Consider the following 16,564-nt stretch of genomic DNA (forward strand, 5'->3'; position numbering starts at 1 on the left):
GTTATGGGTTTTGAGTCCTGTCTAAACAGAAGTGGTTTAAGAGTCCCAGAACCGGGGGTTCGATTCCAACCGAAAAAGAACTGGATTCGAGTCCCAGGGGAAAGAAAACATATTGATTGTCAGTGGTGATTGAAATTCCAGTTCTCTACAATCTCTATATTGATGATTTGTCCAAGCAGCTGAAAGCCTCTAGCACTGGTGCATGATGGGTAATACCCTGGTGAACCATATTATGTATGCGGATGACCTTGTCATCCCTAGTCCCTGTACCGCTGGTCTCCAGCAGCTCGTTAATATACTATGTTCTGTGTATGGTGTGGAGCATGAACACAATGCTAGTAAGAGTGTTGCCATGATCTGCAAAACCAAAGAGGTCATTTACCTAAAATTTCCTGATTTTAAATCGTCTGATAATAATCTTGGAGTATGTAATATGGTGAAATGTCTTGGACACTATATTACTGAACAAATGACGGACGATGATGATATTTAGAGGCAATGCCGCACTCGCTCACACAAGTTTGGTATGTGTTCAGTTAGTGTGAAGATGTCTCTGTTCAGAGTATATTGTACACCACTTTATATTGCCCACCCGTGGTCAAACTACAAAAAAAGCAAGCTTACAGAGGCTTCGAGTGGCTTATAACGATGCAAAGAGAATACTGCTAAGAAGACCTAGATGGTGTAGTGCAAGTGAAATGTTTGTGGCTGCAGGAATCAATACCTTTCAGGCTCTTCTAAGAAATCTAATGTATAAATTTATGACTGATATTGTAATCATCATGAGTTTAACTAATATAAGATTCAGTTCCTCATGCTACCAGTCCCGGCAGTGGGACCACTGGTATAGCTGCCTCCTTGTTAGACACTGATTTGTTCCTTTTATGCTATTTTATTGTGTTTACTCTTATCTTTTACCAATGGTTCTTATCTTTTATGGCTTTCTTCTTTTTTTCTCGTTTTTTTTTTGTTTTTACCTTGTCTTTTTCTGTTATGGACCCTGAGTCCGCATTAAAGTTTTGAGTTGAGTTGTCGTTGCAGAAAGCGAGTGAATGGGTTCAGGCCCACCACAGCTGATGTCAGGAGGATTCGGGACCTGCCCAAACAGAACTGGATTAAGAGTCCCAGAATGGGGTTCGGGTCCCAGAAGCGGCAGGATCACTGACCCCCAGATGAGCGCGACATCTACCTACCGATAACATCTGCTTGGTCAGATTTGTCTATCTGTTTTCTTGTTTTATCACAACCTTATTTTCATCTTAAAGCACACTGCATTGCATTCTCATGTAATGTGCTGTATAAACTAAGTTTGACTGACTGACGGATGGATGTCTCAATGGCTCCATGGATAGACACCTGATTGATTGATTACTTGCTTAATTGATTCTTTGCTTGATTGATTGATCGATTGATCAATTGATTGGTTGAAACGTACATCCATTATCTGAACTGCTTATCTTGCTCTCAGGTTCACGGGGATGCTAGAGTCTATTCCAGATATATATATATATATATATATATATATATATATATATATATATATATATATATATATATATATCCACACACACACATTTATGCCTAGGGACAATTTAGTATGGCCAATTCACCTGATCTACATGTCTTTGGACTGTGGGAGGAAACCAGAGCCACCAGAGGAAACCCACACAGACACGGGGAGAACATGCAAACTCCACACAGAGGACGACCCGGGACGACCCCCAAGGTCGGACTACCCCGAGGCTCGAACCCAGGACCTTCTTGCTGTAAGGCGACCACGCTAACCACTGCGCCACCGTGCCGCCTTGGTTGAAACAATTGATTGAAAAATATGGAGGCCAATGTTCACTTTCTGGAGCTCAGTCTGCTTTTAGAAATGCTTTTGGGGAACGAGTGATTCATTCCTTCATTCATTATCTGAACTGCTTATCCTTACTCAGGGTCACCGGGCATGAATTATGATGAAGATCATTTCGCACATTACAGCAGAGAAAAGGCAACAGGAGAAGCAAAATTGTGAAGGCCGATATATAAAGAGCAGCGGTTGTGACACGAGACATGCCAGTTTCCCGAAGGAAACTACAACACTAAATCCACTGTGTGAAATTAAAATGAAGACTAACCAGGAAAAATCCCTGTTGGAATGTGGCGGCATTTGCCGTTTTAGAAACATAATGAGCATGTAACTTTGCACGGATGACTTGAGACGATGCTCCAAATAAACCCTCTCATTAAAGGGTAGGATACCAGACTAGAACAGACAAAAGAACATTTCAGATGCATGAGATGACAGAGATCGAGCACGCACTGTAGGCGTATTTAGAAATGCTAGCAGCTAAGGTATGAGAACAAGTGGAGGTTGCAATGATATACGCCTAGCTAATGATGAAGATAACCCAGATCCAACTCTTCACAATGTTTTGACTAAGAATTGGCTATTTTAAGCGTATTCTCCCCCATGTTGCACACACACACACGTCATTGAACAAACTGTAATGCCCAACAAGTGGCAAAAAGTCAACTTTGTTTAAAGATAGTGAAATGACACAAATGAGAATTTAGTAATAATCCCTCCCCGCACACGTTTATTCTTCAAATAATAATGTGAAAGTACTCTTTTATTTGTTATCCTCCATAAGTTCTTATTTCAATAATAAAGTGTCGTCTTAGGGCTGAATGCTCCGAATCACTTCGGTGATGTGAAATTATCGAGGCTCCCTGAATTACGGCGATACTTGATCATCATAATGACTATAGTGACTTTAATATCTGGAAATTGTTGTGTTGTAATGTTGTTATTCTATGTTAAGTACACTGTGTGAGCCACAAAATTGGAGTCAAATCCCATGTGTGCAAACCGACATGGCCAATAAACATGATTCTGATTCTAATTCTAATTAATTAATTAATGAAAGTCAAGTAAAAGTCTGATCCCCCCCCTCCCCCTTTTTTCCCTCCCCAATTGTATCCGGCTAATTACCCCACTCTTCTGAGCCGTCCCAATCTCTGCTCCAGCCCCTCTGCCGATCCGGGGAGGGCTGCAGACTACCACATGCCTCCTCTGACACATGTGGAGTCGCCAGCCGCTTCTTTTCACCTGACAGTGAGGAGTTTCACCAGGGGGACGTAGCAAATTAGGGTTAGGGTCCCCCTGGTGAAACAAGAGCTAAATGTGTCCACGCACGTGCATTTGTGCAAAGACTCATTCACAGACCAAGAAATATCTATTGGCTATTATATTTTTTCCAGTTTCTAGCATTGATGTTATCGCCGTGTTTTTGCTGTTGTCTCACAGTGAGTACTGGTGTGTATTTTATCCGCCTTCTCTGATATAACGTCACATATAACGTCACATCCGCCTTCTTTGATATAACGTTGTTTCCCTTGCAAAATAATGGAAGGGAGCTGACCTCATTTCATCCAATCTCATCTAGCATTGTTTCACCTCATTCTACCTAATCTCACATCTTGGGCTACTAAATGCTTGTCATGAGAGGGTAACACATGGTTAGCCCGGGTCTGACTTGGCCGCCTCATCATTCGTCCAAAGGCAAGGGCACCATAGCGAGAAAGACGAATTTCCCAGTATGTGGGGGAACGAAGGGGTTGTGAGCCAATCAGTACTAATATCTAGATTATGTGGCACAATAACAGAGAATCTGATCTGCTGTAATCCAGTGTAGTCTAGAATAAATCCTATCACATTTGTGTAATCTCTCCTCAAATACTGCGTGATACGAAACGTGGTGGTGGTGGTGTGTGTGTGTGTGTGTGTGTGTGTGTGTTTGTGTGTGTGTGTTCATAAGTGCATACATGTCCATGCGTGTGTGTGCATGTGTGTGTATGTGTGTGTGTGGGGTGGGTGGATGGGGGGCTTGACTGTTACCTATATCAAAAACATGCAGGTTGGCGTTTATTGTTCTCAGAGCCTCACACAAAGATCATCATAAACTGCATGATGACACATCCGGTAACACAACACCAACACCACCACCACTTACCAAACTTGCCCCTTTCAATACAGTCTAGCCCACTTCAGGATTTTAGCCCTCGTTGTCCTAGTCACTACATAGCAATGAGTGGTCTTGTCTTCGGTCACACTGACCTAGTAGCCACCTTAGGACCTCATACAATTGCAAAAATAAAAAAATATATTTATTTATTTATTTATTTAAGACTACCCAATCCTATCTTCATCTCACTAATTGGTATTAACAATATTTATGGTTTGCAGCTGTTGATCTAAAACGGGCCATTCTGACTCGAGCAGAACAAGGGGGGGCAAGCATTAATTTACCCCCCTTTCTTTTTTCTTTTTTCTTTTTTGTTTTACACACATCACACACGTTTGTTTGACCACAGGCGTCGACTCACGGAATCACTGGCGTTCTTGCGGAGCTGCTCCTCCTCACCAACCGCCGCCGCCGCCGCCGGACCCACCACCAGCTTCTCGAAGCAAGCGGAGCCGAGAGAGGAGCTTTTCTGGTGCGACATGATGAGCTGAGACACGGCCAGCTTGGGACTGCCGGTGGCCCCGGCCGCCGCTGCCCCCGGCCGCTGCTGCTGCTGCTGCTGCTGCCGCTGCTGCGAGGTCGCCCCCCCGCCGCTGCTGCCGGGGTCCGACTCATTTCCCAGAGAGCCGTCTCCCTCGAGAGGCGCCGGAGGAGTCGAGCAGCACAGGTTGGGCTGGGAGGACGAAAACACCCGGTCCAACTGTTTCTTTTTCCTTTTAAACATCCACAGACCCGACTCCTTTTTGCTCCCCTCCGCGCCGCCGCCGCCGGTGCCGCCGGTGCCGCGTCGTTCGGAGCCCAGTTTGGGGCTCAGCCATGGCTTGGTCCTCTCCTGGAAGTGTCTCCACATCCTCCGCTGATAGGACTGGGATTCGTGTGCCTTCGCGTCCTTCGCTGTTTTCTCCTCCATCGTGATGCACGTGCAGCAGCCAGCCAGCCTGGGTGGATGTCACCGGTACTACTGACGGTGCAACCCGGGAGCACTTCCACTGATAATCAATTTAGTGCCAAGAGGAAGCTGCTCTGTGTGGTGGTGGTGGGGGGGGGGGGGGGGGGAGTGGGTGTTACTCTACCATTCAAAACACGGAGCCTTTCGGGGCAAGAGTGTGTAGGCTTTCTTTTTTCTTTTTTTGTGTGAATGCCACTTACGTCCGCGTGCACAAATAATAATAATAACAATAATAATCTGCACGATGCCTCTCCGCAGTTTAATTTGTCCTACACATATTAGCCGTTGTAGGAACCTCGTGCGCCCTCCGTCCAGTGTGCTTAACCAGTCTGGGGCTAATTGTGCCAACTTTTCCCCCCTTTAATTGTTGTATTCAAATGAAGGTCGAAGGACGCTATACGCGCCTCGTGCCTTTGTCAACCTCCTCGGTTAACTGGATAATCGGAGGTTGCATAATGGGGCCACATAGTGCGCTGCAGAACTGTTTACAGTCCACACTGTGTCACATTTACTCTCCCTTTTTTTTCTTCTTTTAGTGTGGCACAGATTACAACGTGACTTCCCCTGAGATGTGCACAGTCCATCCCCCCCCCCCTCTCTCTCTCTCTCTCTTTCACAGGGCTTTGGAGACAGAGGCATGGGTTGTCATCGTCTTTAAAATTCAGATCAGCGACCTATAAACCGGGGCGTGCCTTTTTTAAAATAAAGTTTTGAAGACGTTAATATAGTGGTGCTGATGGGAGCAAGGCTCATTATAGTCCTCTGAGCACTTCTACACCGCGATGACGCTCAGAGACGCTGCGTTACTTAGGTTACGCTTGTTATCTATCACCCACGAGCGGCGGCGAGGCGGACAGGCGTCTCATCCACAGTTCCGATGCTGTGCTGCTGCAGAGCAGCATAACTCATTACCCCCCCCTCCCCGGACCACCCGTACACATAACCGTAAACAAACACACATATACATACATATGTAGGCGTGTACACGGACGCGCACGATCATTTCAAGGATGGAGTCGTTTCTCGTGAGTGTGTGCGTGCGTGTGCGCGCGCGCATTTTTTCAGCCTGTATCTCTGTGCGTCACATTTTCTCACTCTGTAAAGCACGTGCGCACACAGACACAGACACACAGACACACACACACACACACACAGACACACACACACACAGAACAGAGGTCACAGCTCACCCTTGCCTGTTCCTAACGAGAAATGTAATACAGTCTAAGTGAAGCACAAAGGTAAACATGAACTCATCATTTTCGTCCCATCTGACTGCCGGCAGTCCGACGACCTGCATGTGGAGTTATGTACAAAGGATGACGGTACACGTGGTACCAGTAAAGGTATGCTTGAATACCGATAGGCTTTCAGTTGGGGGACTGGGATCTTGATCTCTCTGATGTGGAGAACAGGGTAGTCACCTGTCAGGTCCAGTGGCCTAACGCCAAGCTAATCACACATAACTGATGTGCAGTGCATTATAGCATTATAACAAACCTTGTCATAACTCTAACTGTAATATGGGTAATCATTCAATATCCTAAAGTCATGATATTAATGTTCTGACCTGGACAATCAAGGAATCAATTCTACAGAAATTCAAGACTCATTACTTTTAAATAATAATTTTTTATTATATCAGCAGTTGATCAATAATGCATTTGATAATCAGTTTAAGAAATGAGACATGACTTCGTAAACGTATGCCTGTCCTGAAATCCCTGGTCAGTTAAGTAAATGAGGACTGCTCATTTGTGCCAAACAATTCCTTTAAGCTATGGCTGGCTTTTCTATTGGATTGGCATGCTGGCAAAGATAACTGATGAGTCTGCACTGAGCAGGCCTTTACTCTGAGCGACCATGTTGACAGCAGATTAATCCATAGCTCGTGGGTCTGAGCACCAGTCTCACACAGTCCCACAGACGTGCTTGCACACACACAAATGAATACGCAAAACAGCAAACACAAGCATACATATGCACAGGCACAACACTTCATGATCACTTGATCCCATTTCTCCCCTCTTACTCAGTGGCACTACTCAGAAATGAACTTGAGTCATACAGTATGCAAATACAGTGTGAATATTGTTGAAGTGACAGAACTTTACACAGCTATTTTTCACGCTAGTGTATGAATCATACCACTCATAATTCATTCAGTCTGGGAAAAAGAAACTATTCAATGAAGTTTAGCTAACACGGAAGGCACACTATGTATTGCACACTGCATATTTGCTGTGCACGGCTCGGTAGTCAGGGATCGAACAATGAGCTTATCATTGAAACAGAATCACAAATGGCCAAGCTGCTGCACTTACTCTCTTTTTATTTAGTTAAGCCTTTAGAAATGCTCCACCAAAACTCAGTCATAGTTTGACCGTGGCCTGCTATCATTTGCCGCCAGGCAACTTCATTTATATTAATTTGATTTTAGTGATTTGCAGGGACATCTTAAAAGCTATTGTCATGGGGGGATATCTTTTTTTGTTAAGATTTTCTTAGTCTGGAAACGGAGCTGGATCCAGCAACCTTCCAGTCTCATCTGTACGTCGCTGCTTTGTTCCAATATGTTTCTTTCCCTCCCACAACTCATTATGCATGACAAACTGAAATTATTTCATCTGACCACAGGAACATTTTAGTCAGATAATGTACCACTTAAGCAAAAGTGTGTTTGTAGTTTAACAGGCTTTTCACACTGCGTTCCGCTGCATTAAGAGCGCTCCACATTTAACATATCTTCATGAGGCAGCTCCAGCACCTAAGAGCTTTTGTTTTTGTGCTGTTTTCCTGGCAACAGGAAAGAAATGGACAGCTAGGAATGTGGCACAGCAGGCCAAATCTGCTCTCCACCATGGCGACATGGTGGGCCAAGTCCAACATGGAAGAAGTGGCTTGGGGCTCAGTAGAAATGGACCTTTGTGGAACAAGGCATCCTTACTAATGTGGTGAAAGTTGGTTGTGGCCGAAATCCGCCGACAGGAGGAGTCGAGTAGGTGTGCCAAGACTGTCGCAAGCTTAACAGGGCCAGTGGATGAGATGGAAGAGTGGAAAAATGTAAGATCAGCTGGAAGGACATGTGGCAGATGGAGTCAAGCAGTTTCCTCATTCAAGCAACCTACGATGTCCTTCCTACCCCCAAAAATCTCAACCAATGGCTGGGTGAAGATCCATCATGCCCCCTGTGTTCAACACACGCTACACTTAGACACATCCCCACTGGGTATAAAGTGAGCCTCTCCCAAGGATGGTACACTCGAGCACAATCAAGTGCTCAAGCGCCTGGCAGCGACTCTGGAAAGCGGGAGAACAACCAACAATGCCTTGCCACCCAGAAAAACCAGCCCAGTTATGCCAGCCAGGTTTGCCAATTAACTTTGTTCAAGAAGGGGAAGAAAGGCAAAGGAAGATTCCACCAAGGGCCAGGTTTGGACAACTGGAGGCAGCCCAGGACTGGCAGATGCTGGTGGACATAGGCCAACATCTTATGGTTCCATCAGAGATAGCCATCACCAACCCGAGGCCTGAACTGGTCCTGTGGTCCAACTCTCAGTTGCATGGTGTACTTTGTGGAGCTCAGTCCCTTGGGAAGCTGCTGTGCAGGAAGGAAGCTTTCGAAAGAAATAAACTGCAATATACAGAGCGTGCAGCGGATGGCAGAACAATGGGGTGGAGAGCAAAGATCTGCCCTGTAGAAGTTGGATGTCGAGGCTTCATGGCAACATCAACTGTAAGGCTGACGAGGGACCTGGGGATCAGCAGACAAGCCCTACACCAGGCCATGAAGGAAAACTCAAAGGTTTGAGTTTGAGTGTTCAAAGGTTTGAGTGGAGTAGCCAGTGGCTCTGGCTGAAGAGGAAAGACCCCACCTGGTCTCCCAAATAAACTGGTTAAGCAGATGTAGAGGAGGTGGTTCTGGGACACCAGACCTCACCACTGAGCCTACTGGAGATGTTGTGGGCCTGGTCAGTGAAACGTTCATGAAAGTAGGAGCCTACTTGACAACCCCAATGACGTGTCTGCCTAGCCTTTCTTGACATCGGACTAGTGTAGGTCAGTGCTTAAGACCTCCACCACTACCAGGAGCATGGGAGTTTAAGAGGTGGCACTTTGGATTTTTTTTACCCCCCCCCCCTTCTTCCCAATTGTACTTGGCCAATCACCCCACTCTTCCGAGCCATCCCGGTCGCTGCTCCACCTCCTCTGTCAATCCGGGGAGGGCTGCAGACTATCACATACCTCCTCCGATACATGTGGAGTCACCAGTCACGTCTTTCCACCTGAATGTGAGGAGTTTCACCAGGGGGATTTAGCACGTAGGAGGATCATGCTATTCCCCCTAGTTTCCCCTCCCCCAGGACAGGCGCCCTGACCAACCAGGGGAGGCGCTAGTGCAGCAACCAGGACACACACCCACATACAGCTTCCCACCCGCAGACACAGCCAATTGTGTCTGTAGGGACACCCGACCAAGCCGGAGGTAACACAGGGATTCGAACCAATGATCCCTGTGTTGGTAGGCAACAGAATAAACCGCTACGCTACCCGGACGCCCCTGGCACTTTGGATTTTAACATCAGGTCCTGTGTATTTGAAGACAGCCTTTGGCAATGGACACTTAATTAATATAAATTAATATAAATATTTAAGAGCTCTTGAATAGTCCATATTGACCGTGAAGTCGTGTTGATTGGGGGAGTTGAACCGCCAAACACATTCCAATATTTCTTTTATGGCACAGAGTAAAACTTAAATGTTGAAATAAAACATTATTTAACTTCTCAAGACATTGTGAAATAAAAGAACAAAATAATATTTTACCCCTGTAAAACATTTGTCAGTTTGCCAAGCCATCCACATCAACGTAGGAAAAATGTCTCACCTCATTTGTTATCTGTTTTGAGAGTGATTCTGGGCCAAATAGCTATACTTTTCTGCCAAAAGCATAGCTTTTTTTTCCCTTTTCTTTTGCCCAGGATCACAAATGTAAAGTTTCCAAATATGCCCTGGTGTTTCAGTTGAGTTACTGTTCATGAAAGCTGTAAGTGAGCTCTGCTGATTTCCTGGTTTGCTGACTGAAGCTTGCCCCAGTATATAAAGATCAATCTCACGTCATTCACATGCCAAGTGACGAGTGCAAACGTAAGAGCCAGCCAAGAAACAGCGGTGGTCTGCGAGTATTTCCAAAATCAATCTTCGCTTTTCAAACATGATTATCATTTTCAGTCAAGAAAATGTCGAAAGATATAATCGAAAGCATATATTGTAAAGGCTCTCTACCAGAGGCTATGGATCAGGAATCAGGAATGAGGGAACACTTGGTCATTTCACCAGATATCGTTTCCCCCAGCCCACAGCAGTGCAACACAAAGACACAAACCTATATCCAGAAGCTACAAGAACTTCACGGACACACATACTAACTAAACTAACACACATATGCAAACTAAAAAAAAAAAAATCATTGTCAAAGGGAACGAACGCCAGCCAGGATGACTATCGGAACTGCTGGTCTGCATGGGCTAGCAGTTAGCTTAGCCTGCCCGCTTCCGCGTCCTGTTAAACCGCCCTCGGTGTTTCCTCCTCGGTCGCAGCTCCAGGCAGGGCCGAGGTCCCTAAGCCCACAACATGCAGCAGACCAAATTCTCCCAGCCGATCCAGCGCCAGCTCTCCCAGCCATCAAACGAAGACAAAACTTAAACGCAAATGTGGACAAAGACACTACATGGATGGTACTGGCTGAGGCCACTGCAAACATGAATTCACGCCACCATTTGTCATCCTTTAGTGTACCCCTAAACATCTATGTTCACGTAAACGGTACCCCAAGTGTATGGGTACACTTTATTATTTGATTTAGACTATATGAAAGGTAACTATGATAATGAATTCAATTTATTACAAAAGTCAGTCAACACACAGTGAAGAGGGAGCTGAGCTGGAAGGCAAAGCTCTCAATTTACCAGTCTTCATTCTAACCCTCACCTATGGTCATGCGCTTTGGGTAGTAACCAAAGGGGTGAGATCACGGATACAAGTGGCTGAAATGAGTTTCCTCCATAGGGTGACTGGGCTCAGCCTTAGTGATAGGGTGAGGAGCTCAGACATCTGGAGGGAGCTCAGAGTAGAGCCACTGCTCCTTCGCGTCGAAAGGAGCCAGTTGAGGCGTTTTGGGCATTTGATTAGGATGCCTCCTGGGCGCCTTCCTTTTGCGGTTTTCTGGGCACGTCCAACTGAGAGGAGACCCCGGGGTAGACCCAGAACTCGCTGGAGGGACTACATGTCCAATCTGGCCTGGGAACGCCTTGGAATCCCCCAGCAGGAGCTGGAGGGCGCTGCTTAGCTTGCTGCCACCGCGACCCGACCCCGGAGAAGCGGCTGATGATGAGATGAGAGACAAAATTCAGCGTGTCTCTTAAGAACAAGAGGAAATTATCTTAGAGTCGACAAAAAAAAAAGCTTCTCACCAAAATCTCCTTGTCCTGTTCCAGATGATCCCTCTCTAACAGTAAGAAATATGTCAATAAAGTCAACCCCCAATCACAACGACAAAGGTACCTTGTTATTCCTTGATGGTTTTATTTTTTTTTCAACCATAATAATATTTTGCCTGTTGTCTTCATATTCCCAATACCCCATGGTTCTTCTGTACCTTCCATGACATCGTATACTTTTATCTCCCTGAAGAGAGATGGTATGGGATGTGAATAGGGCGGAAATAAGATTGCAAACCACTAGCCACCTCTAAAAGAGCTGCGATTCACCTTGATTAAATTAATCCGTAATTCAAAATAGCACGAGGCAGGGTGACACAGCACGCATGGGGGACATGAGGTCATTGTGAGATTTGGTTTACTGAGGACCTGAGGGCATGAAAACAAGGGGAGAGCATCTCATCTGGTTCCCATTGGCCTTTTGGGTGGATAAATGCTTTGTTAGATGGCGAAAGGATTTGTCCTTATCTGCAGCTAGCGCTTCCATAACCAGGCAATTTACACTTATTCATCTTTGTGCAGCACATAGCAACACGTATACAACATTCAAAAGGAAATTTCACCCCAAAATTAAAAAAAGTGGGGGGGGCGTGGAAATACAGGTAAGCGAATGTGAGCGAACGGTTAAGGTTGTGGAGAAAAGTAAGTGAGGTACGAGTGTGAGTGCGTATGTATGTGTGTGTGTTTGAGGGTGAGTGGGAGAGGGGAGAATGGTTAAGGTCAAGGAGAAAAATTAGGTACGAGTGTGTGTGTGTGTGTGTGTGTATGTGTGTGAGTGGGGAGAAGCAGAGACAGTGCATTTATGAGGCAAATCATCTACGTAATAGATTAATGGCCTGTAGTTAAGTATGCTGGTGCCTCTAGATTCACTCATCAGTTATCTGCTGGATGAAGCCAGAGTGGAGTTGTGGTAGTATGTTTTTTTATTTTTGTTTTGTTCTTACCGTCTCTTTAGCTAGGCTTTTCCTTTTATCCATATAATTTTCCTCCCACTTCTCTCTTTCTCATTCAATCTCCCTTCCCCCTTGTCTTTTAATCTCTCTCTCTCTCTCTCTCTCTCTCTCTCTCTCTCTCTCTCTCTCTCTCTCTCTTACACACACACACACACACACACACACACACAACTGATTTGACAACAGTTGACAGAATAGCGCAGTGCTTGAGTAAAGTCCCCCAGATCGCATCAACCGCTTATATACCATTTTCTATACATTTTTGTGAATGTTATCAAAATACATTAGTGCTTATGGTGGCCCAGTGGTTAGCACTGTTACCTCATAGCAAGAAGATCCTGGGTTCGAACCCCAGGCCATCCCAGGTCTTTTCTGTGTGGAGTTTGCATGTTCTCCCTGGGTTTCCTCGGAGTGCTCCGGTTTCCTCCCACCATCAAAAAAGACATGCATGTTAGGGTTAATACTCCTGTCTGTGCCCCTGAGCAAGGCAACGGAAAGACAAACGGGAGCTGGTCCCCAGGTGCTGCAGCTGCCCACTGCTCCTATACAATAAGATGGGTTAAATGCAGAGAACACATTTCATTGTAAGGATACAATGACAAAATAAAGTGGCTTTCTTCTTCTTCTTCTTCTTGAAAATGCATTCCACCAATCACATAAACAGGATTTATTGGATAGCTGCACAGTAGTGGAAATTTGATTTATTAGACAAATCAAGTGTTTTGGCTTAATCTGCGTGTTGACTGGCCTATGCAACCAAGGTACGTATATGACAAAATACATATTAGTCCAATGCCAGAGGACAATTTAAATAGCATTTTCCCTATCTGATAGTATTACAGGAGCTCCTATCAGCTAAAATAGTCCCTGACCGTTAACGTTTGCACTGGTAACAAGGTGTGAAAAGAATACTCACAGAGCCAGATTTGATATTCAATGAACCTGTCATCCCAGGGCTCACTATTTACTTCCATTATCAGCCAAGGGCACATCTTAATGATGCTGGGTTCGTAGAGTCTGACAAATTGAAATGAGCCCAAGTGATTGTCCATGCAAAGATAATGTAGATGGGCGTGGCGGGACATCTTTCAATTTCTGGTTCTTTCCAATAGCGTCAGACAGTGACGACTTTGCCCGCACCATATTTTCACATTATACAGATGATGTGTAAGAGCAGCCAGGGAACAAAAATGATCACAGGCCTGAGAGGGCCAAGACAGGAAATCTAACCTATCCTTTATGGTGAATCTTTACACCAAAGTGTCATCACTGATTACTACTTTCGGCTGCTCCCATAAGGGGTAGCCACAGCGGATCATCCTTTTTCATCTCTTCCTGTCCTCTGCATCTTCCTCTGTCACACCAGCCACCTGCATGTCCTCCCTCACCACATCCATAAACCTCCTCTTTGGCCTTCCACTTTTCCTCTTCCCTGGCAGCTCCATAATCAGCATCCTTCTCCCAATATACCCAGCATCTCTCCTCCACACATGTCCAAACCATCTCAATCTTGCCTCTCTTGCTTTGTCTCCAAACCATCCAACCTGAGCAGTCCCTCTAATATACTCGTTCTTAATCCTGTCCTTCTTCGTCACTCCCAATGAAAATCGTAGCATCTTCAACTCTGCCACCTCCAGCTCCACTTCCCATCTTTTCATCAGTGCCACTGTCTCCAAACCATATAACATAGCTGGTCTCACTACCATCTTGTAAACCTTCCCTTTAACCCTTGCTGGTACCCTTCTGTCCCAAATCACTCCTGACACTTCTTCACCCACTCCACCCTGCCTGCACTCTCTTCTTTAACTCTCTTCCACACTCCCCATTACTTTGAACAGTTGACCCCAAGTATTTAAACTCATACGCCTTCATCACCTCTACTCCTTGCGTCCTCACCATTTCACTGTTCTCCCTCTCATTCACGCATATGGATTCCATCTTGCTCCTACTGACTCTCTTTCCTCTTCTCTTCAGTGCATACCTCCACCTCTCCAGCCTCTCCTCCAGCGGCACCCTATTCTCACTACAGATCACAATGTCATCCGTGAACATCATTGTCCACAGAGACCCCTGCCTGATCTCGTCCGTCAACCTGTCCATCACCACTGCAAACAAGAAAGGGCTCAGAGCCGATCCTTGATGTAATCCCACCTCCACTTTGGACCCATCTGTCATTCCAACCTTACACCTCACCATTGTCACACTTCCTTCATACATATCCTGCACCACTCCTACATACTTCTCTGCAACTCCCGACTTCCTCATACAATACCACACCTCCTCTCTTGCCACCCTGTCATATGCTTTCTCTAAATCCACAAAGACACTATGTAACGTCTTCTGACCTTCTCTATACTTCTCCATCAACATTCTCAAAGCAAACATCACATCTGTGGTACTCTTTAATGGCATGAAACCATACTGCTGCTCGCCAATCCTCACCTCTCCTCTTAACCTAGCTTCCACTACTCTTTTCCATATCTTCATCCTGTGGCTCATCAACTTCATACCTCTGTAGTTACTACAGCTATGCACACCCTTATTCTTGAAAATCGGTACCAGTGTGCTTCTTCTCCACTCCTCAGGCTTCCTCTCACTTTCCAAGATTGTGTTAAACAATCTAGTCAAAAACTCCACCTCCATGCCTCCACAGGTATGTCTTCTGGACCAACTGCCTTTCCACTCACTTCCTCTTTGCTAGTCCACCGCTCTTACTGATTAGCTTGACAAACAGGCGATGAGAATGAGAAGTGGCATGGCTAAAGTAGTGGCTGTGATTGGCATGGTATGAAACAGCTGTGTGAGATAATGAGAGCTGCATGACCAACAAGAGGAGGTTGCCACATAAGGGCATGAATCTCACACACACACACACACATAAAATTTAAAATGGGATAATCAGTATTGACAATCCAGCCACTGAGGATGCACAAGCCAGTGCATTCTTTTTAGCTGTTCTGCCGTTTTGTCTTTTCCAGAGTTTTCGCTGACCGTAAGCTTCCTAAGTTCTTTTGACAGAGCTCCTGAGTTAGCTTTGTTTCTGGTTTTTAGGCCTGTCGCCCATTTTCTATTTTGGTCATCTTGTCAAGTAAAGGCTCTTTTGATTTTGAACATTATCCTGCCTTAGTCTACTTCTGTGTCTGCGCCCAAGTACCACCTTGAACCCCTGTTATGTATGTATATATACATGACACATCCTGCATTTCTGTCGATGGCATTTGTATGAAATCCTACCTTGAATGAAGCCACATGGCCAATACCAAATGATTGAATACGCGGGAGATGCAAGGAGAAAATATATTTTTCCAATTTTCTTACCAATGAAGATTATAATGTTTAACTTGAAAAAAAGCTAAATCTTTAATGTCCTACAACATGTGCTCACTCACAAACCTTTTTGAAGGGGTCGCACCCCTGCCACACACCAAATGTCAGTTTGTGAGTGAGCGAATTAGAAGCCAAGTTCATGAGGTGCTTTGCATTTAAAAAGTCATCTCTCTCGCCAGATGTACTGATCATACATCCATCTTGTTGTATGATGACCTTTTTTTCTGAGCTGGCATTGGAAACTCACATTGCCCCGAGAGACTCCATCACCTCTGGCACTAAAATAGCTGTGCAGAGCCTAGACCACAAAGACATGGCAGGGAGCATCCGGGTGATGTGGTGGTGTACGCCGTTGCCTACCAACATGGGGATCTCCGGTTCAAATCCCCGTGTTACCTCCGGCTTGGTCAGGTGTCCCTACAGACACAATTGGCCGTGTGTGCGGATGGGAAGCCGGATGTGGGTGTGTCCTGGTCACTGCACTAGCGCCTCCTCTGATTGGTCGGGGCGCCTGTTTGGGGGGGAGGGGGAACTGGGGAGAAATAGCATGATCCTCCCACGCGCTACATCCCCCTGGTCAAACTCTTCTCTGTCAGGTGAAAAGAAGCGGCTGGTGACTCCACATGTTTCGGAGGAGGCATGTGGTAGTCTGCAGCCCTCCCTGGATCGGCAGAGGGGGGTGGAGCAGCAACCCGGGAAGGCCTGGAAGAGTGGGGTAATTGGCCAGATACAATTGGGGAGAAAAGGGGGGTGTGTGGGGGGAGACATGGCAGGGATTGGAGACCTACAAGGCAGAGTTGCCAGGTATGTACACTAGACCTC

The 16,564-nt window shown here is 45.7% G+C and overlaps 1 protein-coding gene across 1 annotated transcript in view; it reads right to left on the reverse strand.

The window, feature by feature from the left end:
• mctp1a (multiple C2 domains, transmembrane 1a) overlaps window positions 1–4,923 on the reverse strand; it is a 272,017-nt gene extending 267,094 nt beyond the window's left edge. Inside the window, exon 1 of the mRNA XM_056296158.1 lies at window positions 4,375–4,923. Within this exon, the coding sequence (XP_056152133.1) occupies window positions 4,375–4,923 (549 nt within the window). The remainder of the gene's footprint in view (window positions 1–4,374) is intronic.
• Window positions 4,924–16,564: the final 11,641 nt, after the last annotated feature.

The sequence above is a fragment of the Lampris incognitus genome, chromosome 1 (genome assembly GCF_029633865.1).
Source record: "Lampris incognitus isolate fLamInc1 chromosome 1, fLamInc1.hap2, whole genome shotgun sequence".
Lineage (NCBI taxonomy): Eukaryota > Metazoa > Chordata > Actinopteri > Lampriformes > Lampridae > Lampris > Lampris incognitus.